This window comes from Lissotriton helveticus, chromosome 2_1, assembly GCF_964261635.1.
Source record: "Lissotriton helveticus chromosome 2_1, aLisHel1.1, whole genome shotgun sequence".
In the NCBI taxonomy this organism is placed as follows: Eukaryota; Metazoa; Chordata; class Amphibia; order Caudata; family Salamandridae; genus Lissotriton; species Lissotriton helveticus.
The window spans coordinates 1,746,896,764-1,746,923,911 of NC_136059.1; the positions used below are offsets into that span (position 1 = coordinate 1,746,896,764).

The 27,148-nt window shown below is 43.3% G+C and overlaps 1 protein-coding gene across 6 annotated transcripts in view; it reads right to left on the reverse strand.

Moving 5' to 3' along the window:
• Nucleotides 1-27,148, reverse strand: part of ELAVL2 (ELAV like RNA binding protein 2) — a 657,021-nt gene that overhangs the window by 426,568 nt on the left and 203,305 nt on the right. Inside the window, exon 4 of one of the 6 annotated variants that reach the window (XM_078676705.1) lies at nt 9,805-9,903. The exons of the other annotated variants lie outside the window; for them this stretch is intronic. Within the exon in view, the coding sequence (XP_078532831.1) occupies nt 9,805-9,867 (63 nt within the window). The 5' untranslated portion in view covers nt 9,868-9,903. The remainder of the gene's footprint in view (nt 1-9,804; nt 9,904-27,148) is intronic. 6 annotated transcript variants of the gene reach the window in all.

Consider the following 27,148-nt stretch of genomic DNA (forward strand, 5'->3'; position numbering starts at 1 on the left):
TACGCCGATGACACTCAGCTGATCCTATCACTCACAAAAGACCCAACCACCGCCAAAACCAACCTACATGAAGGGATGAAAGAAGTAGCCGAGTGGATGAAGCACAGCCGTCTGAAACTGAACTCGGACAAAACGGAAGTCCTCATCTTAGGTTCATCCCCTTCCGCCTGGGACGACTCCTGGTGGCCAACGGCCCTAGGAAAAGCCCCCATGCCGACGGACCACGCACGGAACCTGGGCATCATCCTGGACTCCTCACTCTCGATGAACAGACAAGTCAACGCCGTTTCATCATCGTGCTTCAACATTCTTCGCATGCTCAATAAAACATTTCGCTGGATCCCCACCGAAACTAGAAAAACGGTCACCCACGCACTGGTCACGAGCCGCCTGGACTACGGTAACACCCTATACGCCGGTACCACTGCAAAACTTCAGAAAAAACTCCAACGCATCCAGAACGCTTCAGCCAGACTCATACTAGACATCCCGCGTAAAGACCACATTTCTAGTCACATGAAAAACCTCCACTGGCTCCCCGTCAATAAGAGAATAACATTCCGACTCTTAACCCACGCACACAAAGCACTTTACGAACTCGGACCCGAATGCCTCAACACACGACTCTCCTTCTACACCCCCTCCCGCCAGCTACGCTCCTCCAACCAAGCCCTTGCTGCCATACCCCACATCAACAAAACCACCATGGGAGGTAGATCCTTCTCCTACCTGGCAGCTAAAACCTGGAACTCACTCCCCATTCACCTTCGCCTCACTCAGAACCACCTAGCATTCAGAAAGCAACTTAAAACTTGGATATTTGACAAGTAATTCCCCACCCTTCCTCAAGCGCCTTGAGACCCTCTGGGTATGTAGCGGGCTATACAAATTATTTGACTTGACTTGACATTTGTTTGTGAAAAATATCGCTAAACTAGCAGGCGGCATGGACCATCCAAAGTAGTGGATGGTTGTACAGGTATATCAAAATAGATCTAGAGATATCATAGGGGGAATTAAGACCACCATGACCTGTGGGTATGTTATAGTATCTATTATAGAGATCTGGATTTTGTGGTTAGGGATAAGGCATATCTGCCGAATCATCTCATACATACTGTTTAATAACCATTATCTGGAGGTGTTGTGCAGAATTAGTGTGCACATTAGGCTTGTGCAAATATGCTGTGCAAAGGGGCTTGAACCGTAGATCACATAAATAAACATATACTTAATGAGCAATATAAATAAAAAGATAAATATATACGATATATATACCTCATAAATATATAAATATTAACAGCTAGAATACATAAAACCGATGTGAAATAATGGTGTGCCTCCTAAACCTGTCTTCTAACTCATGGAGATCAAGGTAGTTGTGATAACCAACAGCAATGAGCCTAAGTACGTGTGGCCTGACCGTATTGAAATATCACATTACAAGCATGTGTATAGGTCTTCGGTGACATTACGGCCCCCTGAGTATGTGGTATTTAGTTGTAAAATATACCTAGTTTCCAGTTTTTTCAGTTTGTGGTCCCGGTCTCCACCTCGTCTGCTAGTGGGTACTGTGTCAATCACAAAGTAGGTCAGCTCTTTCTTGTTTGACTGATGGAGCTCTGTAGTGTCGAGCTACTGGATACGTATTATCCGGATTTGTAACTGCGCGAAGATGTTGGAGGATCCGTTTATGTACTTGTATCTTTGTGCTACCTATGTATTTCAGGCCACAGGGGGACATGAGAACGTAAATGGCATATTCAGATTTGCATGTTATTAGTTTTGGTATTCTGTATTTCCTACCACTGAACGGGTGGAATAGGTATCTGTGTTAATGCCATGAATGCATGCTTTGCACGCCTTGCACTTAAAGAATCCCTTGTGAGTCTGTAACCAGGTGGAATTCTCAATGATCTCAGGATTGGTTGTGACCAAATTCTCTCATATTGATGGGGCTTTACTGTAGGTGATGGACATCCTCTGCGGTAGCAGGGGTCCAATCACCGGATCGTTTAGCACCAACGGCCAACTAGATTGAATGATCTTGTGAATAGCTTTGTGTTGTCTACTATAGCCCAATAATTAAACGAACTTCATTGGTGATTTGGCGAGTGCCAGATGTCCTCTGAGTTAGGGATGTTATCCAGTTGGTTATCTCTAAGAAGCTCATCCCTGTTGTTGGTTATAGATTTGGAGATGGTTTGATTTATGATTTTGGAGGAGTATTCCCTATATAGAAATCTAGATGTACTGAGCTCTTGGGCTTTTTTCAGATCAACCTCACTGCTACACACCAGTCTAAGACGCAGCATCTCACCATATGGGATGCTGGAGAACAAATGTTTAGGGTGTGAGCGGTCTGCGTGCAGGGTGGAATTGCCAGCGGTCTCCTTCCTATACTATAAAGACGTGTCGCCAACCAATTATGAACATATACTTTTGTATCAAGGAAGTTGACTGAGACCTCACTGAAAGTGGCAGTAAAATGTTAATTTAGGGATTGCAGGTGATCTTAGTTATGAAGTCCTGCGCCTGTTCCTTTGTCCCTTGCTAGATTATCAGAAGGTCATCAATATAGTGGAGCCATATTTCAATATTGCTCTCAACTATATGTCCATGTTCAATATTGAGGAGCAGCTCCTCCCACCAGCCCATGTGAAGACCTGCGTAGCTAGGAGAGAAGCTGGCCCCAAGGCAACTTCCCTTATTGGTTGGTATAGGAGGTTGTTGAACATAAAGATGTTATTCTCGAGACAGAACTCCACCATAGTAACAAGCATCTTGCTATGTTTGCACTGCACTGGACGTTGACCAGGTAAAATTCTATGGCATTGATCCCATCATGATGTTGAATCAGGGATGTGGAATTCCTATAGCCAGACGCCCGGGACATATTGTTTGGGGTCAAGGGCAACAAGTTTTAATGTGCATTTTGTCCTTGGGACAAGTAGGCCCAACCCCCTACAGCACAAACCCTTTGACTGCCAGTTTACAGTAGCACATTGTGGATCAGGGAAGGGCATTCTCTAGAAGGTAAAATGTGTGTTATACGTAATATGTGTGTTAATGCTGTTCAAACTTGTATATATGGTTCATTAACGCAAGGCCTTTATTATTAGGGTAAGCACTATAAGTAAATGTTTTAAGCTCAGCCTGCACTACTGACGGTGGTTCCAGTATAAAAGTGTACACACGTTTTCAAAGTTTAGTAATGTGAGGCTCTGATTAATGCACCCGGAATGCTCTCTGATTATATGCAAATATTTGCAGAAGCTTGAAAGCAAGAGTGATGATTATTTGCTTTCAAAATAACACGTTCACAAAAAAATGCATGTAAGAAAAGAACATTTAGCTAAACTACTGTAGGATTTTAGGTACCATATCTTTGCAGCATCATTTAGTAACATGTTGATGTATGTTAGTATTTCCCAAAAATATTCAGAATGGAAAATCAGTGTAACCAGTTTAAATATGAATATGGAAAACAAAAATAAACAAGCATTGGCAAAGCTAGTGGGTCTGAAATTGGTGGTCAGCCTTTTGGTTTTGTCAAGGTGTGACTTGTTTAGGCATGGTTTTTATAAAACCTTAACAGTCTGGGAGCTGCTGGTCTTCACCATTCTAACAAGCATTGGCAAAAGCAAAACAAAGAAATGTTGGTCTCAGCACACACAGCGGTTCTGGGCACTGAACAAAACTACTTTGTGTGCCAATATGCTCCTTCTATAAGAGCAGAATACTGTCACTTACAGGGACGCCAGCTGACAGAGAGAGACAATAAAAAACAAAACAAAAAGTCATGGTTAACGCCAGGCCTAATTAGAGGCCCAATTATTAAAGAAAGTGTCAAAAGTGCACCCATGGTATGTATCCTTGCATTAAGTGCATGTGTACAGTTTTCATGAATTCACAAGAATTAACAGAAGTAGGCCAAGAAATAGTACTCCCAGAAAATATTTGTGAACTGCATATTAGCATGAGCAAATATGCAAGTGTAGATTTGCTTATGTGAAAATCTGAATGTTTTCAAGTTCACTTTTCCTCCAACCACTTTTTTCCCAACCCTGGAAGGAGTTTTAAGTCTACCGCTGTCAGTAGTAAATTTCCAACCGTTCTCAGTATGTGAAATGATTAGAGAAGAATTGTTGAAAACCCTTAAAACATGCACGTTATTAGGTTTGCACAGACTAAAAAAGGCATTCCAACCCTGGAACTATTGCTTACCACTACCTTCAGCCCCAGTATGTAGACCTGCAGAAACATAGCAGCGTAAGGGAATTGCTAGTATTCAAACACTACTATGGTATGAACCCTGGCATGATCAGAGAGGCTATATCAGAACTCTTATATAATGAGATTGCTGCGTAATTTGTTGCCGCATTACATGGCACAAAGGGGACAAGTGGATTTTGTTACAGGACAAGTAGATTTATTAAGCAGCCTGCCCCATGGACAAGTAGATATTTTATTAAATTCCACACCCCTGTTGAATACTAGTGTATAATGAAGAGACGTCTAACGCTACTAACAAAAAGTCATCATGCCACTCAAAGTCTTTGATCTTTCTGATAAAATCACCATGTCACGCACTTAGGATGGCAACTGTTTAACAAAGTCTTGTAAAAAATAGTCAACATATTTGGACGCATTTTCTAATAGTCCTTCTCTTGCCGTGATGATTGGACGTCCTGGTGGTTATTCATTATTTTTGTGATTCTTGGGGATGAAATAAATCGAAGGAGTAGTAGGGTTGTATTTTTTTAAACACTTATAGTCATCCTAACTGATTAGTTCTTTTTTCCTCCATGTTGCCAACTTGTTGTAAAAGTCCTGAAATGTTGTTTTAAGGTTTGACATGTTGCTGCGACTGTAGCATGTTCAGTCATATATATACACACACATATATAAAAAGATACACAACCTACTTGCAGTTGCCAGTAGGTATAGTTAAACCTAGGTTCTTTTGTTTACTTATAACTTTGACACTGTTTGACGAATCTTAAAGAAATTCTAAAAACTCTTATGCCAGTCACTTCAGCTGGTGTCTGAAAAGGTTTGGGGTGATCCATGAAGCGGGGGCAGAGAAAAGGCGGGTGTCCCAAAATAAGTTTTCCCCATGCAATTTTCCAAAGGGATTTTAGACACAACTACAGCCCGAACCTCTGAACAGAATTACACCAAATTTGGCAGAAAGCTAGATCTTAGTTGAAAAAGAGTGCTTTATGGTACTTTGTGTAAATCTGCTCAGTAGTTTTGGAGTTCCCCAGTTAAAATGTATGTATATCTAGTGACACCGACCCACTGAGGTGGACCCACTCGCCAACAGCAATGCCGTGATTAGATGGCAGGAACCTGGCAGCAAAGTAGTGGCCCCCATTTTGGGCATCCCTAATGTTCAGGCAGAAAAAAAATGTAAGTGATAAAAGGGGCTCAGGTGTAGGTACCCAGAACCCATGGGACATTGCGAGTTTGAAGTCCCCCTCGACGGCAAGAAATTGTCCAAAAACGTTAGCGCACAAGTGTCCACTGATCGATTGTGGCGCTCAGCGTGTCCCCGTGTGTTCTGTGGTGGATTCGTGAATCTAGACCCCAATTAAAAAAATACAGCTGCTTACACCCCCCACACTTACTCACACACACGCCAATATAGCCACTTAATCACACTCACAGACCCACAAAACTACTCACACCCCCACAGACCGACACACACTTATGCAGTCACACCCACAAAATCACACGTGCCCAGATACACCCACAAAACCACTCGCGCCCAGACACACCCTCTCCTAGCTGCCCCACACACCAACCCACCCCTCCCACACAGCCACTCACCCCTCCCACACAGCCACTCACCCAATCTCAGACCCACAGAACCACATGCGCCCAGATTCACTCCCACCTACACATCAACACAACCACTCAGACCCACAAAACCACATACACCCACAAGGAACTCAGCTCACAACCACTCACACCCATCCACACAGCCATTTACACTTGCACACCAATACAGCCCCTCACACACCCACTCAAACACTATCAGGCAACCATGCAGACACCCACTGACCCATAAAACCACTCACACCCACTGACAGCCACACACCCACTCAGACAGTCATTCAGCTACTCATACACCCCCCCCCGATACACTCATTCACACAGCCACATATAGACCCACAGAGCCAGTGACACTCATTCACAGATCTAGTCAGCCACTCACACCCAGTTTCCCACCCACAAAGACCCAGTTACACAAACATCCATACAGCAATCACACACCCATACAGGCACTTGCACATTCACTTGAATTTGTAGTATTTTAGGTGACAGGTCCGATACTCTACTTCAAATTTGGAGGGTATGATACATGTATAAATGGAAAAACTGAAAGTATTAAACATACAATTGCACAAAAACATTGAATAAGCTTTCTTTAACCAGATGGGGTATTGTTTGTAGTGCAAGGAAAGTAACAAGGGCAGTAAAAGGAGTAAGGGAAGACAACTTGGAAGAAGCAACCGGCTTCAGTCTGGCTGGAATGAGTGTGGAATGGTGAGTTAAAAGAAAAAAAACAATTGTGGTTGTTCACGGCATCCATGAATAGAGTAACATTACATTTTCACTCCAACTGTCATGTGGCATTTTCCACAATGTCACCATCTGTTCTAGTTTTGGTAAGACACAGAGAATGGTAGGTAACCTCCCTGGTTGGGTGGAAAGGGTCTCACAGATGGTCAATCTGCTCATGTTGATGCTGAGCCGCCTTCCCACTCAGCCAGTCATAATTCGTAATACGTGATTATTTTTGGTGCTTCCACATTGAGGATGTTCCATGTGAATATGTTGTCTGTACCCCTCGACAGTTTCTGGCTACATATGTTGTATTGCACGATTTTTGGAAACACTTTTTCTCTTGTAGGTACTGAAAAACATTTCCAAGAGTCAGAGGATTTCACTGGAGGTGACACGTCTTTCTCCTGTGTCTTCCTCTTCTTTCTTTAGAATAAGACATATTTACTCTAAAAATACCTACCTAGCAAAGAAAGCCATAAAGAGATGGAGCCCTGGTTCGGAGTCTGTCTCCAGAGATGAGAAACTAACTCCTTTAAGGAGTGGTTTGCAATGTGCATGTGTGGAGACTTACTGTTTCCAATGAGAAGTTGAGCTTTGGGTGTTTCTCTGGATTCGCAGCACATCTGCAGCAGCATTGATGCGATCTGCGGATTCGTTAGTCGTAAAATAAATCTGTTGTAAAACAGATAGGCTTCCAAATACTAAGCTATAGATAAGGCTACTCTGGTGTAAATATTAAATTTTCTGAGGTCTTTATATCAGATTTTACACATATAAAAAATAAAATCAGCCGTTACAGTCACCAGAGCAGACAACTTATGCAATGCACTGCTTATGAACACACATATGCATCACTCATGACATGGGTAGTGGCAGCACTGATGACATCTCCAATGACATCACTGCATCTATCAAAGTAAATGTCAATTTACTTCATAAAATACCATTTAATTTTTTTAATATTAGAGACAGGTGAAAGGTGTACAGCAGAGCTCACTGCAACTTTTACTACACTCAGTTATCACCCAGGAGAGAGTTCTCAGTGGAAAGTCCTGTCTCTTCTAAACCACTACTCTAAACACTAATGAGCTAAGAGAGACGTCTAACAGTACAGGATAGTCTATCGCAAACCACACCACCACCATTCGTCAACCTGCATAAAGATTTTAGTGTGGATGTCAGTTTTACACAAACCACTACAGCACACCGAGTAGAGGTCTTAGCAGAGAGGCCACTGCCACAAACCACTAGTAAAATTATCCAGCAGATATGTCAGGCTGTTGCAAACCACTATTACACTGAACCATCAACCCTAGAGAGATCTTATCACACAGATGAATTTATTGAAAACTAGTTCTACACTCATTCATCATGAAGGAGAGCGGTCTAAGCAAAGTGGTCTGTATGTTGTGAAACACAACCATACTCAGCCATCACTGTGAAGTGAAGTAACAACGAACAGCTTAGACTGTCGCAGAGCACTACCATACACATGCATCAAAAGGGGACATATGTCAGTATAGAGACTAGTTCACTCAAATAGTACACCCACTTTAAAAAGGGGTTTATAGTTCAGATGCAACACATTAGAAATATGAACACTCAATAGTACAGAAATAGTAATTTAACCTATGCAGTAGCTCAGCATATATCTTTCAGTGTCAGAACCTCTCATGAAACACTCACTGGTTGATGTTATCAGTGATATAATATGTGAGGTCATAAGTAGTGCATTGCAGGGGGGGCTTAAGTTCTAATTAGCTCAGGTAACTAACTGCTGCATTTCTATGGTTTTGTACTAGTGAAATCGGGGCCCAACTAAAAGTCCCTGTAACTTTTGGTTTTTCCAGCGTATTTATAAAGTTTTTTAAAATTCTATTTCCCAACTGTAACGTCCCTGTAACCTTCGGTTTTTAGTGAATATTTATGTTATGTTATGTTATAGGGGGATTTATATCGCGCACTGCTACTCAAGAGTGTCCTGGCGCGGGGGATATACATATATTCTAATAAGTTGACTCAGAACAAGGGCGACACGGTCACACTTGTGTCAGTGTATTTAACTTTTATTCTTCCACCAAAGCACACAATCACCAGTTTGTTTCAACTAGAATAGTGAACAAGACCAGTAATAGTAGTAAGATGTTGTTGATTGTGTGCTCTGGTGGTGGAGTAAAAGTTAAATACGCTTACAAGTGCATCCGCGTAGGGAACTTGTTGGAATATTAGATCAGCTGGTCACTCAGTGATGGACTGCACTACAAAGAAAAGCTGGACTGAAGCGCCAGTAAAAAGCAGACCGTGCTACTTGGCAAATTATATATACACACACACATGCGCCTAATGAATGTACAAACGTTCAACAGTTTTGAAAGTAATAGCATGTAAAAACTGAATAGCAAAGGTGATACTGCTGTGACTTGCGGACCTCAGTAGCATATCTGCGTAGGACTAGGCTCAAATGAAGTCTGGCTCCTATTTGTCACAAAGAACTTTATCAGGCCCATCACCCAGCCAATGATGCTGTAGTCCCATCACCATTTTCTCTAAAATCAGTAGAAGTACAGCTCAGAACTCATACCAATTTTGACCCGAGTCCTTTTTTCCAAGCTAAAATGCAACTATCCTGTGCAAAGGGCTTGCAAGTTATGGAGTGGTAGGGGATTGCATTTCATGCCAAAAGCTTAACCTCAGGGCAATATAATGGGACGTCCTTCCAGAGGCTAGGCTGTATAGTCATTAATAAAATAAAAATTGTTGCAAATATTAAACAGTGCCCAGAGAGGAAAGTTTCTACTGCATAACCACCTAAAATACTGTTTACAAAGTCCCAACTCAAAGGGTTGGTCTTAGCAATCACCGTCCTCTCACAAAGTGTCACCTCACAACTTCTGTTATATTGTACTTTGTACGGGGGCTGCTTACGATACCACATTGTAATGTTTTCTCTAGCTTATTTTAAGATTAGTATTTCACTTTTAAGCAGTTTCTTGTAATAAATTCATATTTTTACATGTACCATCAGGCATTCATTTTTTATCTCGATACGGTGTCAATTGAGTTTTTATTCTAGATGGTAAGGCTTGAGTAAGCAAGTGAAGGAAACAAAGAAACAGCTTGGAATCTACTTTGAACTATATCGAGAAAGTGACAAAAACGGAAACAGACGCTAGAGGTAACAGGATGGCAGAACTCAAATCCTAGTTGTAGGAAATAGATCTTTCTTACCATGTTCTTTCCAATGTTTCTTTTTTTGAACTTCAGACTTCCGATATTTGACATGTGCAGCATTTGGGGCCTGCTAATCAGCTTCCTGCTGCCCTAAAACTGAAAACCGGTTTTATTTCAATTGCTATACTTTATATTTCTCCAGTCAGCTCTATACGTGCGCAAAGGTTATGCACAGTTGCATGAAGTTCAAATCTGAAATTCAATATTTGACAACTTGGATCTATAGAGAACAGACCGTGCTTGCCGGCAACTTTGATCAACAGGAACTGAACCCTGTGTTTACAAGAAATGCAGGCTATTTAAACTTCCATATTTGACACTAGTCAGCTGTAAATGTGCAGGATATTTCTGTACAGCTACACAAAGTTCTAATGTGGGATGTAACCATGAATAAGACATTTACCACTACCGACTACAAGATTAACACATGCTAATGAAAAAAAGGATGCCTAACTCGGAGTTAAAGTGTGACAATAGACAAAAACTAATTTGCAACCTAGGAAAACTCTACAAGGGTGAACATATAAACACAAAACCGTGGAAACACATTTTGATTATCTACACCTAATGTCGGGTTTCCATGTTGTCATACTGACTGCCTGACCTTTGGCAACTGCAACAGGGGCCAAGGTAATTCAGACCAATAGTCACACTTCACACCCAATCTCCCTCTGGGAGACAGTGGCTGAACTAAGTAGAAGTCGGTCTTCCCCACATCCAAGTCATACACATCCATGTCCTAACAATTTATCAGTCAAGAAAGGGCATCCCAATAACAGCAGAGTGGTTCCCAGCAATGAAGGTCAGCAGATGAAAACTGCAGGGGTGAAGATTTATGATCCTTGTGAGCGAGTAAGGAACGAGCTAGCCCTGGGCAAAATGACAAAAGTGTGTCAGAATGAATGCAGCTCGTCTCTTTTTATTGGGGTACAAGATACTGTGGGAGACCGGAAGCAGTACATAACATTTCTGAAACGAGAACGGTGTCATTTTGTGGAAACGCTAAACTGATTTACCCAAGGGTTGTTGAGAAATATAAACTGACCTCCCCTTTCAAAAAATATGCATCAATACTCGCCAACCGGATGTATTTTTCTCCGCCTCCTAGAAGACTGAGAAAGTCTCTAAATTCAAGTTCTAATGGCTCCATAAGACAAAGACCATAACAGGTGCATAAACTCAGGGGGTTTAAGTTCTGCAAATGAGAACTTGCCTGCTGGTGGCATTTCTCTTATGACGCTGTAGATTGCAGATGGGCCCCATGAACTGCACCAACCTGAAAGAGAACCACACCAGTAGAAGCTTGATATTTCCCCAAGTCACTACCTGTGAAAACTATATTGAGTGGAGTAAGGTCTACAGACTACTAGAGTTGAAATTGCTGAAGAGGAAGCCCCCAACCCAGCTTTAACTGGTCTTTATGTTACAGAATAACTGGAGCGGTGGGAAGCCTAGCCACTTTTTTTTTTAACTCTGTCAAATAACCATTTGCTAAATGTTAGGTCAATTTTGGACCATCAGGGATGAAATTATCTTTATCATAAGAATTGAGATTTCAAAAGGCTATTCACCTGTATAAGGACGAGACCAGAAAATTAGCTGAAAAGGAAAATATCCATCAGCATGTTTGGATTGGGTTTCTTTAAGCAACTGACTCGAAATTCAAGGACTCTGCTTGACTGCGAAAAAGCAATGCCTCACTTTGTGAATCCTATTTGTTACAAAGCCCAGTAGTGTCCTGCTAAACATTTCTCATGTGCAGCTATTTCCTAAGACTTAAAGTAAATCTGCAATAGAATTAACCAGCTCTCGGCTGACCACACTGGCATACGATGGCCAAGAACGAACCCCAGGGCCTGTTCTTTGCTAACCTATGACCACAATTAACAAACTATAATCTCATTGTTAGTGATGTTTCTTAAATAAAACATCCATGTTCGGTTCATCAGTTTTGTAAAGATGTGAATGGATTACTTTTTTGTTGCACTACAAATGATAATTAATAGGATATAACAAACGTCAAAGAAGCCCTTACCTCATAGTGGAGCGTGTTCCTGCAGCTAATTGATACTTTATTTTTCAAAGGAGGACAACTATTGTTCCTACAATCGGTTTTGCAGCAGTATTGTCAAACTTACCTATTGTAATGCAGGCAAATAACAAATTCAACACACATTGCTGGCTTTGGCAAATGAGTTCAGTCTTGCCCATTCAATATGTTAGTCTTCTAAAATCCAAAGTGTAAACACTTAACCCCTTCAGCGCTGATGACAAAGCCAGCTCGTCATGGGCGTTACCTGCGCTACGCGGATGACGAGCTGGCTTTGTCACAAACCGCGCATTTTTGAAATTCCAGCGCACAGCGGGAAAACGCGGTAGAGGTTAAACATTAGGATTTGGGAAAGCTAGTAACTGTAGCCTGACGGGAAGGAAATGGTGGAAATGGTGGAAAGCCCAAGTATAAACTGAATGTTCGTATCTTAACCTCTTCATAATGTTTATCTGTATTTAAGATTTTCCTAATTGCCTCAGTTTCACTTACCCTATTGTAAGGAGGAAAAAGTACAATTAAAACCAGGTTATTAGCATAAGCTCCATTAATGCTTCCTTATGCATAGGTGCAATGGGGAAGGTGGGGAGCAGTAACCTGCTTAAAAAGGTGTTAAAATTCAAATTTGGTGGTAAACAATGTGAATTTGTTTCTCCACTTCAAAGTAAAAGCTTGAATTCCCGCAGTCTTGAAAAGAGGGCCCATAAATGTCCTGAACCAGAAACTAAGAGCATGCTAGTATTTTAAGCTATCTAGTAGGTTAATTAAATTACTGATCCAAAAAACGAAAAACGCAAGGCGTACTCCGTCAGACATTGGTCTCAGATGTCTGGTATCAGTGAACTGTAGAGGGCTGCAGAGTCCCTGTAAAAGGACAGACGGGTGGCTCTAACAATTTCAAAGATGGCAGTAGAGGCAAGCCATCTGCTTTATCCCAGTCTCAGAATATGATCCCATGGCAGAAGGGACTGGAAAGGAACGTAGCTCAAAGACGTGCAAGCAGGTGCATACCCGCATGGGTAAGACATGCAAGCAGGCTCATACCCACATGGGTAAGACCCGCCTGCTACAAGTTTAGGTAGATAGGCCCTTCTGGCCACCAAGTCTATGCCAGTTGATGGGTCATGCTCCAGAATGCATCTTTAGTCCTCAAATGGAGTAACAAACGCTGCGGCAATAAACCTAAAAGAAGAAAATGGGGAAGAGGTGAAATGTGACTTTTTGGTACATGCCCTTCGTCACAACCAATTGGAGAGGAAATGCCAAGATAGGAGTGGAGGAGTAGTAAATCTGGAATATGTTGATAGATTACTCCTTACTGGAAAAGGAAAAACATTTTAACAAAGCACAACCTGTACTAAAGACAGTATCACCAACAGCAAGAAACCTCAAGGGTGTCACTTGATAATGGCATGTAGGTTGTCTCCATAGCACGTCACACACCGCTTCTTGCCCAGACGCGGACACTTCGACCATGAGGTACAGTCGCTATCCACCAATCAGTAATGTCTTCCGCTGAATGCCGCTTGGGTCAGCTGCAGGGCAGTGCCAGCCTCGAAATCGGCACACTGTGACCATAAAATGTGGCTGGAGTTTTTCAGGTGAAGGGAGCTTGTTATTCTGAGATGAGCCACAGTCAGGCTTCACTGCTCCAGCTTGACCATGATTCAGTTGTCCTGAGTCTTTGGCAAGAAAAAGGATTTGAAGCTGTGCACTGGGCCCGCTCCTCACCGGCAAAAAAACTTAATATACCTTGTGCTCTTCTCTCCTGCAGAATGGTGTATTCAGCTCAGGAATTTGTTAAGACAAAAAAAATTGCGTTTTTTGTTTGACTTTTTAGGGAGTCCATCCAGGTCTTTTTGCGGAAATGTTTGCTTCCCAAGCATTGAACTGATTGCGTACAGAGGAAGCCGTTTAAAGATATCAAAGGAGGCACCAAATCGACTCCCATAGAGAAGAATCTGCGAGGGGGTGGCTCAAAGGCCCCAGGCATGATTCAACCTAGCAGCGTTAAGGTGGCTGTGGGGAATCCCCATTAAGTTTCACTAGCAAGTTGGTCAGGGTCAAATATGGCGGATTCTGAGCTCACACGAAGTGACTGCTGTCCAAACATTAGAGCCCTCCGAACTCCAAGCACTGGGTCAGATAGCTTCAAGATCTCTGGTCTGCTATTCAGCAGAACACAAAGGATGTCACCTGGGGAGAGGAGCAGCCTGCAAAAAACTCAATGGAGGGGGCATCACTAACCAGAGTATACATTAATTTCACAGGAGAAGCAAGGAGAATGCGATGCCCAACTTGATGCCAGTAAGAGTGCACTGGCACAGTCGGACCGCAAAATACAAATCCAACCGAGTCTCACACAAGTAGCAGGGCTTCAGAGTTTTAAAAAAAAATCCGTTTCTGAATAGTAACAAGCCTAGCACTCCCAACAATATATTAGTGCCGGACATTGAGTCCGTCTGAGAGCCCATGCATCCTGCACCTCATAGCTCTAATGTACTAATAGGGCAAGTAGAACATGAAACCCTGCCCCCTCATGGGATGAAGCCTCAAGCTTGATCACAAATTTAGTTCACCTGAACTTAAGAGGGGGGGTGATTCATCACCAGCTGAAGACGTAAAAACAACAAATCTTCCCCCGCCTTTCAAGGTATTTTATGTGAGATTCTCGAAGAGAAAAAGCCATTGAAAAATATGCAACAAGTAATTGCCAAGCAGGTCACGGATCGATTGTCTAATCTTGAGGTGTATTTTTCAGAAGCTCTTGACAGGACGGAAATGACGGAGCAGTGTATTTCCGATTAGGAGAATAATCCGACCGACATCAATGCAGCAGGCATTGAAAAAAGTTAGGAGTTAAAAAAATAAGCAGGGAGAGCTGGAAACTAATTCTCGAAGATTTAACCCGTAAATAACAGTCATCCCAGAGTATAAGGAGGATGCTGTGGGCCAGTAACGTATGTGAATAAGTTAATTAAGAAATAAGTCTTCCGGACCCTTTTTTGTCTAATGAAATCTTGCCGTACACCGACTTGCTGCCCCTTCTGAACCAGAATTCATTCCGAAACAGTTTTAACCGGATGCGGTACTCCATGCTGAGCAGCTGAATCCTTATACAGGTCCTATAAGAACGACTAAGAGTCTGAAAATCAGAGCTCCCTTGAACTGGGGCGATCAGTGGTGGCCACCTGAATTGGGCCCTGTTCCCACCCCAGTGGCCGAAGTCAGGAACCTGGGGGTGTGGTTGGATGATAAACTCTCATTCACCACCCACACTAAACGGGTAGCCGGTACTTGTTTCGGTGCCCTGCGGTGTCTCCGACCTATTTTTAAGTTCTTTGATGCTGACACGAGACAGATTATTGTCCAAGCTACGGTCCTGGCTAGATTAGATTATGCCAGCTCTCTGCTTCTGGGCGCTAACCAAGCAGAATTGGTTCGCCTGCAGAGGGTGCAAAATGCGGCCGCTAGGATGCTGGTCGGCCTTCCGAAGTTTGTTTCTGTACGTCGTACTATTCAGGATCTTCATTGGCTGCCCGTTGGGCAAAGAATCAAATGTAAGGCTCTTTGTTTAACTTTTAAAATCCTTAAGCTAGTCTCTCCCCCTATTCTTTCACAAACAATTTGCTACTATGTGCCTCCTAGAGCCCTTCGATCTTCAGGGACAAATCTTGCTATAGTGCCACGTTTTAAAAGAGCAAGGATGGGCGGACGCTCTTTTTCTGTGATGGCGGCAGCTCTCTGGAACTCCCTGCCTGCCCCTCTTCGTTCCATCCCTGATCTGCTTTCTTTTAGAAAGGCCTTGAAGACCTTCTAATTTTCCACTGTCTAGTTTCTCCTTCTGGTTTTTAATTTCCGTGTTGTGTTTTTACCATTCCTTAAGCGCCGGGACGCCTCTTGGCTGCGGCATCTGTGCGCTTTATAAAATAAAATAACATAACATAACATAACATAACTCCCACCAGGAATTAAGGTGAACTGTATCCCACTTTTTAGAGCATTTGCCGATTGTTGGGGCACTCGTTTTAACCAGAAATTGCTCTCACCGCCCGTTGCTACGGGTCTGAAAGCTGGTGGGCATTGCCATCTGGGCCCTTGGCCTACGTCTTGGGCTCTACCTATACTGTCTAAGGAATCCCTTGGTTGGTCTTGAATTATTTACTGTGACCCTTACCTAACTTTACGAATTGAGATCGTGAGATCTGTGCTGTTGTCCCCCTCCCTTCCACTTTGTGCCCTGATGAAGGTGTGGCCCTAGATCTGGCCAAACACCGAAACGCGCGTTGGCCCCTCAAGTTTGTCCCGCCATCTTGCCATCTAGTCTCGATCTCTGCTTGAGACCCCGTGGGACTGGATACATCTTTAACAACCGGCAACTGAAGCGTGATGTGATTTGGATGAATGAAGAATGTGAGTATGTGTGAATTGGATACGATTGATTGAAGGGATGCATGGGAGTTTGGTTGAATGAGTTGATTATAGATTATGTTAATGTAACTATGTTCTGATCTAATTTATATATGTAAAAATGGAATAAACATGGAATTCTTCTCTTTCACTTGTCTGTTCTGGATGTTATGATTTCAGCTGGTCTAGTGAGTTTACTACTGATGATATAGAGTTGGGACTCGAGTAGAGTCCTTATCTCTATCCGCTTGGGCAGACTTTTTTGTATTTAACCTTTCCAGATTATCCGCCAGACCCAACACTGTACGTGTGCAACGCTTGCCTGCCCAAGCCATGGCTAACTTGGAGATATCCTCTCATGTTTTTGATTAACTACACTGATTGCCAGGTCAAGGAAAGCGTCTTAAGAAAGTCCATTCTGGTTAAAGTTTGATGTGAATAAACATTATTCAATCTGCATCTTCACGGACAGAACCATGGACTCTGCACGCAAGAGAAAGGACTTGAAGGCTCTACTCTCTGCATTACGCCAGGAGGTGCCCAGGCTACTATTTCCCATCTAGCCTCATTGAAGGTTTTGCACAATGGCCGGTTTACAGAAGCTTGTGGGGAATTGGTCAGTGAACACATATATATGGCAATCTTTCCATCATAATTTCTCGTCTATTTGTAGGAGTAGCAGCGGGGTGAGGAAGCGGGTCACACTACCATGGTGCCAGATGAGTTGAGGTGGGGTCTCATGGGCAACAGAGGGGGTGGGGGAGCCAGGAGGTGAGGAGGAGTTGGGGGGTCTGGAGGGGGACATGGGAGTGGTCTATTCTTGTAAATTTGTTTTTTTCTCAGTTGCTTGAGCTACAGCAGGAAGTGTTGCGATGTGTGGGGGAGGGGGAGTCACTGCATTGGGTGGGGGTAGATTTGCTTGAGGACAATAGAGGAGTATGGTCAGGAACGGTTAACAGGGCCAAATAGACATTGGTTTCCAGTGCAATAAAAAAATTACAAACCTGGATAATAAGAGAACCAATTTTATTATAGTCTAACATAATACAAATGGATTAAATACTAGACAAGAGGGACACAGTCGATTTGAGCTAGCTGCAGGAAGATCCCTCTGTCACTCTTATACAAGAGACACTGTTAGGGGGAAGGAAGCCAATAAACTCGGCTATCCCTGGGTCAACCAGGTTTTTGTTCTTTAACCAGCAGAATAAGGTCATAGAGGGACAGCGGTAGTGATCAGTCGTAAAGCTCAGGTTAGCTGCCTCTCTCCCACAATAGATGTGGGGGGTCTTTGGGTTATACTTCAGACTGTAGTTTCTAATGTGAGATAATATGGTTTGGTTTTATGGCCCATTTCATGATAACATCAAGAATCTTCCGTCAGTACTATGGGAGTTATATAATCTCCTCAAGATACCTATTATAGGGGGTGATTTTAATTATCACACCACACCGGGGCTTGATTCCCACAATCCAAACCGCGGGCAACGTAATAAGGTAAATGGAAAGGGTCTTTCTTGATCTGTGGTTAAGGCTGAGGGGTCGGAGATGAATGGCGTAAGCTATACCCAAAAGCCAGAGTGTACTCCATTTATTCGAAGTAGTATCGGTCCACCTCATGGATAGACTTATTTGTAACCCCTCTAAAAATCTCAAATGTCCTTTCCCAATATTACGCTGCGGCCTTCTCAGACCACATGCCGATCGCTTTAAAATTCTCCACATTTCACTTGAGAGCAACCACAAGATGGGTTATGGGCAGGACACTGGTGGATCGGGAGTCTTATGTCCAGTCCACGTCAGAGATCAAACATTTTTTTCCTCCGTTAATGCCCACACAGAAGAAGGCACTACTGTCTGGGAGGCCTTTAAGGCCACAATTCAGGGATCTATTATCTCCATTTCGGCCTTCCAAAGAAGAGGGACTAAGAAAAGTAGGACAGTTTACAAAGTGCAGCTGACAAGGAATATTGTAAAGCTCTAGTCGAGCAATCTCCAAGTTCCTGCCTTTTTCACAGGAAAAAAAGAGTAGCCATGAAGGATTTCTTTCAGGAGAAGGAAATTCTTAATATTCGGGCCAGCAATTGCCAGATGTATGAAGAGGTTGAGAAAATGGGTAGTTTCCGGGCGCGGATGCCCAAAGCGCAAAAAAAAGTAAAAACATCGAAACCTAATTAACGGTATAAAAGATCTCCTTTCAGGAGAGATAGAAAGGGACAACTGGTAGATTGGCCAAATATTTTGTATTATGACTCTCTATAAGGGGGACACAAACATGGGATCTGGCCATTGCAGACCAGTTTATAAAGGATGTGCACGTCGCAAAGCTAACTAGTGAAGCTGCTGAAGTTAATACGCTTAATCAGCCCTGAAGAGGTTAGAAGGGCTGAAAGAGCTACCCAGGTCTAAAGCCCAAGTTGAAGATGGCATGGGGGCGAAGTTTTATTAATTTTTTGGCACTTTATAGAAGTTCCTCTCTCCGCTTTAATTCAATCCTGGCTCCTTCCTATCCTCTTAAGAAGTTTTAGTACATTTTTTTAAAGAAAGGGAAGGACGAGTCAGCCACATTTTCGTACAAGCAGCACTCCTTAAATCCAGATTCGCGTTTTACAACATTTTTACCCGTATTAGTGTTGGATGAGATTGCAGATTCACCCAGACTGAAGCTTTTTTATTAAAGGCCGCAGCTTGAGAGCAAATACTTATTTGACCGGGTTTATTGATTTGGTTACCACTGATAAGATCCCCGCGGCCGTAGTCCTGCTGTACGCAAAGGCAGCATTGGACGCTGTGAGATGGGATTTTCTGTTTAAAATCTTGGAGAAACTGAATTCCCAATTACAAGGTGGATACCCAGACTGGACAAAAATGTTGACTCAAATAAATTCAAGTGCTGGGACAGCGTTTCCTAGTAGGGGGATTTGACAGGGTTGTCCCCCCCTTCTCCAACCCGATTTGCTCTATCTATAGAACCCTTAGCTCAATACATCTGTCTGCATAATGGCATACAACCTCCATTTCTCAGAGCGTCAAAAATAAAATATGCAGAGGATGTTGCACTGTATTTACTCCTGCAAAGGCAGAATATTAAGACAGGTCTACAAGGAATAATTTTTGCTTAATATCCCTATTGATGTTTATTTATTCATTTTTTGTTTTATAGAGCGCGAACTTGACCTGTGAAGGTATCAGAGCGCTTTACATGGTATACAGTGATGAACAAACAAAAGGTTTAAAGTGCAGAAATATACAAGACCAACATGTAGGGTTACAATCACTGTGATAGTCTGTAAGAACAAAGGACCCATATGATCTCGGCGTGAGGAGTTGGTGATCTCGGAAAGCGGTGGTCTTGGATTCGTCAGGCACAATGTGGTGGTTGCGGGCAGGCCTTAGACTAGGAATTTACCCATAAGGAAGGTTTTGGCTTCGTTTTTGAAACGTGCTACAGAAGGTAAAGCACAATTATAATTCACATCATAAAAGATATCTATCAATATTTTATTCTGATTTTGTCCTGGATAGCTATTACTTAAATGTCGCCCTGCTATTAAACAAAATCCCTTCTCTTTGCTCTTTGGAAATATCTTCCTATTTCCGCACTTGTTTGTATATCGTCAAAAATGATGTCCACCTTACCACTCATTATTTCTCATAATAAAATGTCCCCTGCAAGCAGAAAGCAGGTTTCCCTTGCAAGCTTGAGAGCAGCTTTTCATCATTCATATGTGGTAATAAACCTCCCAGGGTGAGTTTAAAAATACTTGAACTGCCTAAGTCGAGGGCGGCCTGGCACTCCCTTGTCTCAGGACTTATTTATTCTGCATCAATTGCCATACAGCGGGCTGTTTTTCTATGCAGGGGTTTCAGTTTGATCACTCATTTATGCTTGGTCACAGGGCCAGCTTTAGTGCTGGTGCGACAAAGTTTGTTAGCGGCCACCATCGATGTCAAAAGTGGTGACCACCTCTGCCACTCAGTTCCCTCACCACCACCTTCTAACAGTGCCCATCACATCTCCATAACCACTCTTTCAGATGCATTTAATAAGTAAATAGCACCATGCATACCAGTGCAGAGTGTCAGAGCACTTTACACAGAGACAATCATACATGTGTAAATCAGCGTATAAGAAAGGTTACATAAGCCAGAGGAGTGCAAGGTGTAGGAGAAACAGGTCATCCATACTGGTAGGCAGTATAGATTAATAGTGCTTGGTCTGGAGAAGCACAAACTAAGAATTGAAAACGGAACACCATAGTTGGGGGTTAATGAGAATCTATTCATGCCCAAATAAACCCTTTTTGCAATATTAATCTATGCTCTAGGGTATACTTTGTAATGTGCAAGCTGTTATTTGACAGTTAATAATTCACTGTTCTGTGGAAAAGTAAATTCTGCCATGTTCTGTGTCCCTACGCGTCCTCCATCATATGTTATGTGTGCATGATTAAATATGCATATGTATTCCCCATGTTCGATTAAAGACGCAATTTTAGTTGTGTCCATCTCTAGTATGTCTATTTCCAGTTCTCGTGAAAGCTACGAATATCAGGCCTATGTAAAGCTACGTTGCCACGTTTCTCAGTGTGCACGTTATTTCATTATAAAGTCCCCGTTCCTAGGCCCCAAAAGGGCCCGGACACCAGATTTCAGCTTCTGTCTCCTGAGCCCTCGCTGAAGAGCGATACAGCCCCCACCTGTGTTCCTGACCCTTCACTTACTTCCTGCCTCACAGTGCCCGGCTCAGCCTGGCTCTGCCTACGAGTCTGCCAAGAGTATGTTATGATTCTAGTTATCAGTCCAGCCCTCCTCCTCTGCATTCCTAAGCTACTGAACTGCATCAATAGTTTCTGTCATCGTCTAGCCTTTACGTCTCCATGTAAGGGAAATACTGTATTAATGGTCATTTAATATTCTTCATCACGCACTACATGTAGAATAATGCATGCTCCAGTCTTAGAGTCTGTTAGCCTTTACCCTGATAACTTTTGGATTCTATCAACATGTTCTCTAAACATCAGATACTAGATACTGCTTAGGTACATGTCGCCCTGACTCTCCAGACTCTCCAGACTTCAGTCTCTGCTCCTAGCACAGAGTTCGTAGCCCCCCAGCTTCTCCTAGTAACACGTCATTGCCAAGTTTGCGCGCACCACCAGGTTAGAGGTCCCGGCTCCTTAGGTAGCCCCCTCCATGTTTCCGCCCCATTCATGACATATTCTGTTACGTTTACATCACATGTCTATGTATACGCCTCTGTTACACCTACTTTCACCCTTATCTTTCGTGACTGCTACGCGTCACACCCTTTGCTCCACCCACCGCTCCGCCTATCATATGTACTGTAATGCAACTGTTTTACTATATATACCTGTGTATTGTTATTGAATGTTAGCGCGCTCATCCCAGATCCAGCCCCGGCAGATGCCGGGCCACGCCAGTCCAATCCGGCCCCCCTGCCGGGCCCTGCCATCCTATTCCTGTGCAGGTTGTCCTGTTCCTGTCCTTTATGCTGTATTAAACCTGCAAACTCCTACTACCTCGAATCTTGACTCTTATTTATTGAGCTGTTATTCATTTATCCATTCAAAAATAGAGGTATTATTTATTTATTTACCACATAATGGCGCCCGAATAGGGACTTGCCCTTTCCCCACGCGTCGGTGAAGCCACGCCGACCCCCTGACCCTCTGCAGTCGTGACGGAACTCTTCTGCGCACCGGCAGATATTTCTGCTTCAAGTATCCCTCAGGCCCACGGAGGAGACGGAGGAGGCGGTCCAGCATCCAGACGAGACGGTGGAGGAACGCGGCGAGTCCCGACCAGAGCCCAAGCCGAGAGTCCAAGGTCCGAGGTATCCGGAGGCCCACCCGTAACAGAAGTCCGAAGTTCGTCCGTCCGGCGTCGAAGCAGTCCAGTCCAGTCCGAGGCCTTCCGTTCTTGCTGCCCGGTGAGTACCGTTGCTGGGGTAGTATCTAGACAGGGTCAATCTAATTGTCTCTGGTCTGTGGGTTGGTGGTACACAGACCCACAAACGAAGTGTCCACTTCGGTGGATGCGGGTCCTGACGTGTCTCTTTATGGGACCGGTAAGTTTCGTACTGTTTCAGCAGTGCATCTAGTTCCTGTTCTAGTCAGTTCTGTTCTCGAGAAAATTCATGTATTCTGTTTTCCGTATTCCAGGTGGTATTCTGTTCGAACTGTTATTCATAATGTTCTTCATGTATTTTAATGTCGTGGTATGAGTGCGAAGTGATTCTCGTGTTCATTGTGTATTGTATTGTGTCCAGATTATAGTTCAGTCATGCCACTCTTTTCAAAACTGCGTCAGTTAAAAACCAGAAAAGGTCTGCTAGAAGCAGCAGTTCCTGTTCCGCCTAGGGACAGTCCAGGTCATTTTATGTACCAGAAGCATGGCATAAGTGCCATATTATATCTAGATTTATGGGTAGAGTATACCAAGGTGTTAGAAGAAAAGTATAGATGGCCTGTATCAGGCACATGGGATGCCGAGTGCATCATGAGAGTAGAAGAAGCATTATGGAAAAAGAAAGCCAGACAGTCACAGAAAGATGCCATCGAGTTATGGCGCAAAGAATCTCATAAAAGAACCGAAAAAAAAATCAGAAAGTCTGAATTAAGTAGAGAATCCTTAGAACGAGCCCAAGAAAGGGAATTAATCGAGATTGGTGAACGAGTCAAAACCGAACAGTCAGACAGACAGAGGCATGCTCTTGTTAAGGGTATGTATCCTCTTCTTGCCGAGGGCTTGCCAAAAGCGACCCTGGAGGCATCCAGTAATTTTCCGCCACCACTAGTTCCGACTAAGCTACGTCACAAACCGACCGCAGCTGATATTTTCATTTCGTCCTATTTGGACGGCACAGTCCCAGAATATGCAAATCCTGTTCCTGCTCCGCCAGTCCTTGTAAATCAGGCACTTCCCGCTCCTCCAGACACCGGAGTACCTGTTACGGTACCCCCGGTCCAGCCCGCCATACAAGTCCAGCCTGCATTTCCATTTCCCACTCTGCCAGGACGAAGAGCATCAGTAGACGACTCTAGTTTAGGGGCCGCAGGGGGAGGTACTCCAGGAACCCCGCCGCCACACAAGCGTTTAACGTTAGCCGAATTACATGCACAAGCGTCACAGCGTACGCCCAGATATCAGTCTGTTGCAGAAATAAGAAAAGCCCTTACCGAATGTGGCTATGATCCAGTCCCAGGCGAGGATAATATGGTTTTATATTCATTACGCGTAAGAAAGGTGACCGAGTATCTAGTCACCCTACCAGATATGAAAGAAGATCTAGACAGAATATATCGTTTCATCCGTACCGGGAATGATCCAGAAAGTATTAGTGATGTCATGTGCCAAAGAAAAGCTGAAGTCCAGCTCATGCTATTAAAGTTTCTGATTAATTGTCTAATAAGGGAACAAGATTATCCGGCCAAAGATCAAGCCGAAATGAAAGCCCTGACAAGGTGGAGTGATAATATAGCCGAGGGTAAGCACAGAACCATCAGTAGTATAGAGAGTATGTATAAGAAGATTCGTAAAGAAATAATAAGGATACACGAACAACGCAAAGCAGCACAAGTAAGCGAGAAAGAAAGTAACTCTGATACTGAAGAGGTAGAGGACGAGAATCCCGACAGAATAGCGTATGTAGGAAAATCTAGATTTCCAGATCGCCATTTACGCCTAGAACACAAGCCAGTTTTTCACCATCCAGCACCAGAACAAGGTTCTCTGGAACAAGTATTCCAAGCTACCGATCACATTCTGAAATTACGAATCGGTTATAGCGAGTTAAGTACTATGCATGAACAAGAACTAGTCCGATCAGCAGTCCGATGGATTACTGATTCTACCACTTTTCCAGACGAAATAGTGGCACAAATGTTCCTGAAAATGCCCCCAGCCGAGCAACGACTGGTGGGTATGTATATGATCCAGCACCTCATTACATTGTATGAGGGTCAACATTCAGATCCAGGTCCGTTACACGATGTCCTGAACGAGTTACTCCAGTATAGATGGAAAGGTTTAGGTACCGATTTAATTAGTGTCATTCTAGAACAGCGTCACAAATACAGAACGTTTCTGAACCCACATTTTGTTCATGTCTCACCCCCAGAAAGTAAACCCTTTTACATAGACAGACAGAATCCGTTACGAGAAGTACATCCAGTTAAGACAGCAGGTGGTGAAATGCAACGAGTGTTTGTTTACACCCCGATCACAAAGATGGAACTCTTAGAGATGAAAAAGTTAATTCCCTGTCATGATAAAGATCCAGCAGGGTTCCACCGAGAATTAAAAGACATGCTCCGTATGGGAGAATACACGTATCCAGACGTTATTAAAATGTTAAAGGTCCTATTGCCCGCAGGGGTATATGAGAAACTCAAAGAAAAAGAATGGGAGGTGGGAGAGAAAAAGATCGATTGGGCAGTTCTAGAAGCCGAAGATAAGGCACGAGTACCAGGTACCGGTCTTGGAGATAAATGTAAAGAATTACCAGAATTGTTAATACAAGTTTTACCCAGATTATTGACAACTAGAAAAGAAGACTGGGATGCAATCTCAGCCTGTAAACAGAAACAAGATGAAGATATTAGTGATTATTATTCCAGATTTGAGAAATGTTTTACCATAAACAGTGGCCTCAAGACAAGTAGCGAATCATACCCTCATCTTTTTGTTACTAAATTAGTCGAGAATTCAAGTCCACAAATTAAGAATAGAGTTTTGAAAGTCGAAAGTACCTGGCAAGCTAATACCCCGTCCCAAATGTTACAGATGCTTCAATACCACCAGAATAGAATCAGAGAAGAACAAGAACATGAAAGGAAACGTATGAAAGACACGAAAATGAAAGTACTAGTTGCACAATCTGTTCCTCAAGACAGTCAGAAGAGGGGTCCGAATCAAGCCAGTCATCCTGCAGCTCCCGTTAAAGGGAACTGCAATTATTGTAAACAGCCAGGTCATTTTATAAACGAGTGTGCAGTTCTGAAACACAACATAGCTACCGGTAAGACTAAAGAAAGACCACGTCCGCCTAGACAAGAACAAGTTTCACAGACTCCTCAGCCACAGAATGCACAACAGACAGTTACAGCACCGCAGCCTATTGCTGCAACACAGCATGTTACACAGCAGATGTACCAGTATGCTCAGTCCGAGTATCCAGAGTATCAGCCATATTCATGAAACAGCCTAGAGAGGGAGGTAGGCTTGCCTCTCATCGAGATACCTGTAGATCAAGAGGGTCCCTATGTTCACAGTCAAGTATTAGGGAAAGACAGAAGGTTTTTGATTGATACAGGGGCAAGTAGGACCACTATAAGCCACGCCGAAGTTCCAGGGGCTCCGCTCTCAGGCTCTAGAAATGTTTCCCTTGGATTTTCAGGAAAGCCTATTGTAAATGAAATATCAAAGCCAGTTACTCTAGAAGTAGGTCCATTGTCCCGCACTACTGATCTGTTACTTACTAAGTCATGTCCAGAAAACCTATTAGGCATTAAGACACTGAAAGAGTTAGGTGCAGTTATATGCTGTTCCCCCGAGGGAATACGATTGTTCCTACGTGACTTCAAGGGTCACTATGTATTACGAGATTTTGATCCAAGATTGTCTAATGTTCCGCAGCATCTATGGGCGCAAGGTCCGACTGATGTTGGCTTTATGCAAATCACACCCCATCGTGTGACTCTCAAGCCAGGTGTAGTCCTGCCACGTATCAGACAGTACAGATTGCCACCTGAGGCTGTAGCAGCCTTATCCAAAATTATTGACGAGCTCATGGCTCAAGGAGTAATTGTAGAAACTGACTCCAATGTATGTAATTCTCCGATCATTCCAGTCATGAAACGTACTGATCCGAATGCACCTCCAGTATATCGATTAGTGATTGACCTACGAGAACTTAATAAATGTATTATTCCTCAGTACCCAGTTGTCCCAGATATCTCTTCCCTATTGACAGTCATTGATTCTGAAGCTTCATTTTTTACAGTCATAGACCTCAAGAACGCGTTTTTCAGTGTCCCCATTCATCCAGACAGCCAGTTTCTTTTCAGATTTTGTTTAAATGGAAGGAGCTATATGTTCACACGCGCTCCTCAAGGTTTCACAGAAAGTCCTAGTATTTACAGTCAAGCACTCAAGAGACAACTAGACAATATTCACATGCCAACTGACACTGCCCTGCTCCAGTATGTCGATGATCTACTGATCACAGCCCGTTCTGAACGTGCTTGCGAGCGAGCATCCCTTACAGTCTTGTATTTCCTAGCCGAGATGGGACACAAGGTGTCCCCTTCGAAGCTTCAATTCTGTGTCCAGCAAGTGGTCTACTTAGGACACTTACTGTCCAAGAGGGGTAGGCAGTTGACACCAGACCGTATCCAGTTAATAGCGAGTTTTCCTCAGCCCAGGACCCAGAAGGAGGTACGTGCTTTTATCGGCCTTACTTCTTATTGCAGACAATGGATTCCTCAGTATGCATTTCTAGCTAAACCACTGATACAGTTAACGACACAGGAGGCAGCCGTATCGACTGTCCTCCCTTGGACATCTGAACATACACTTAGTTTCAATGAGTTAAAGAAAGCCCTATGTCAAGCTCCAGTTCTAGCTACACCGAACTACAGTAAACCTTTTACACTTTTCGTCACTGAACGCAAAGGTACAGCATTATCTGTCCTCACACAAGATCAAGCAGGACAAAACAAGCCCTGTGCTTATTTTTCGAGCACATTAGATCCTGTAGCCCAGGCTCTGCCTGCGTGCCTCAAGTCAGTTGCAGCCACAGCACTAGCTATCAGACAAAGTGATTCCATAGTATTAGGACACTCCCTGACAGTACAG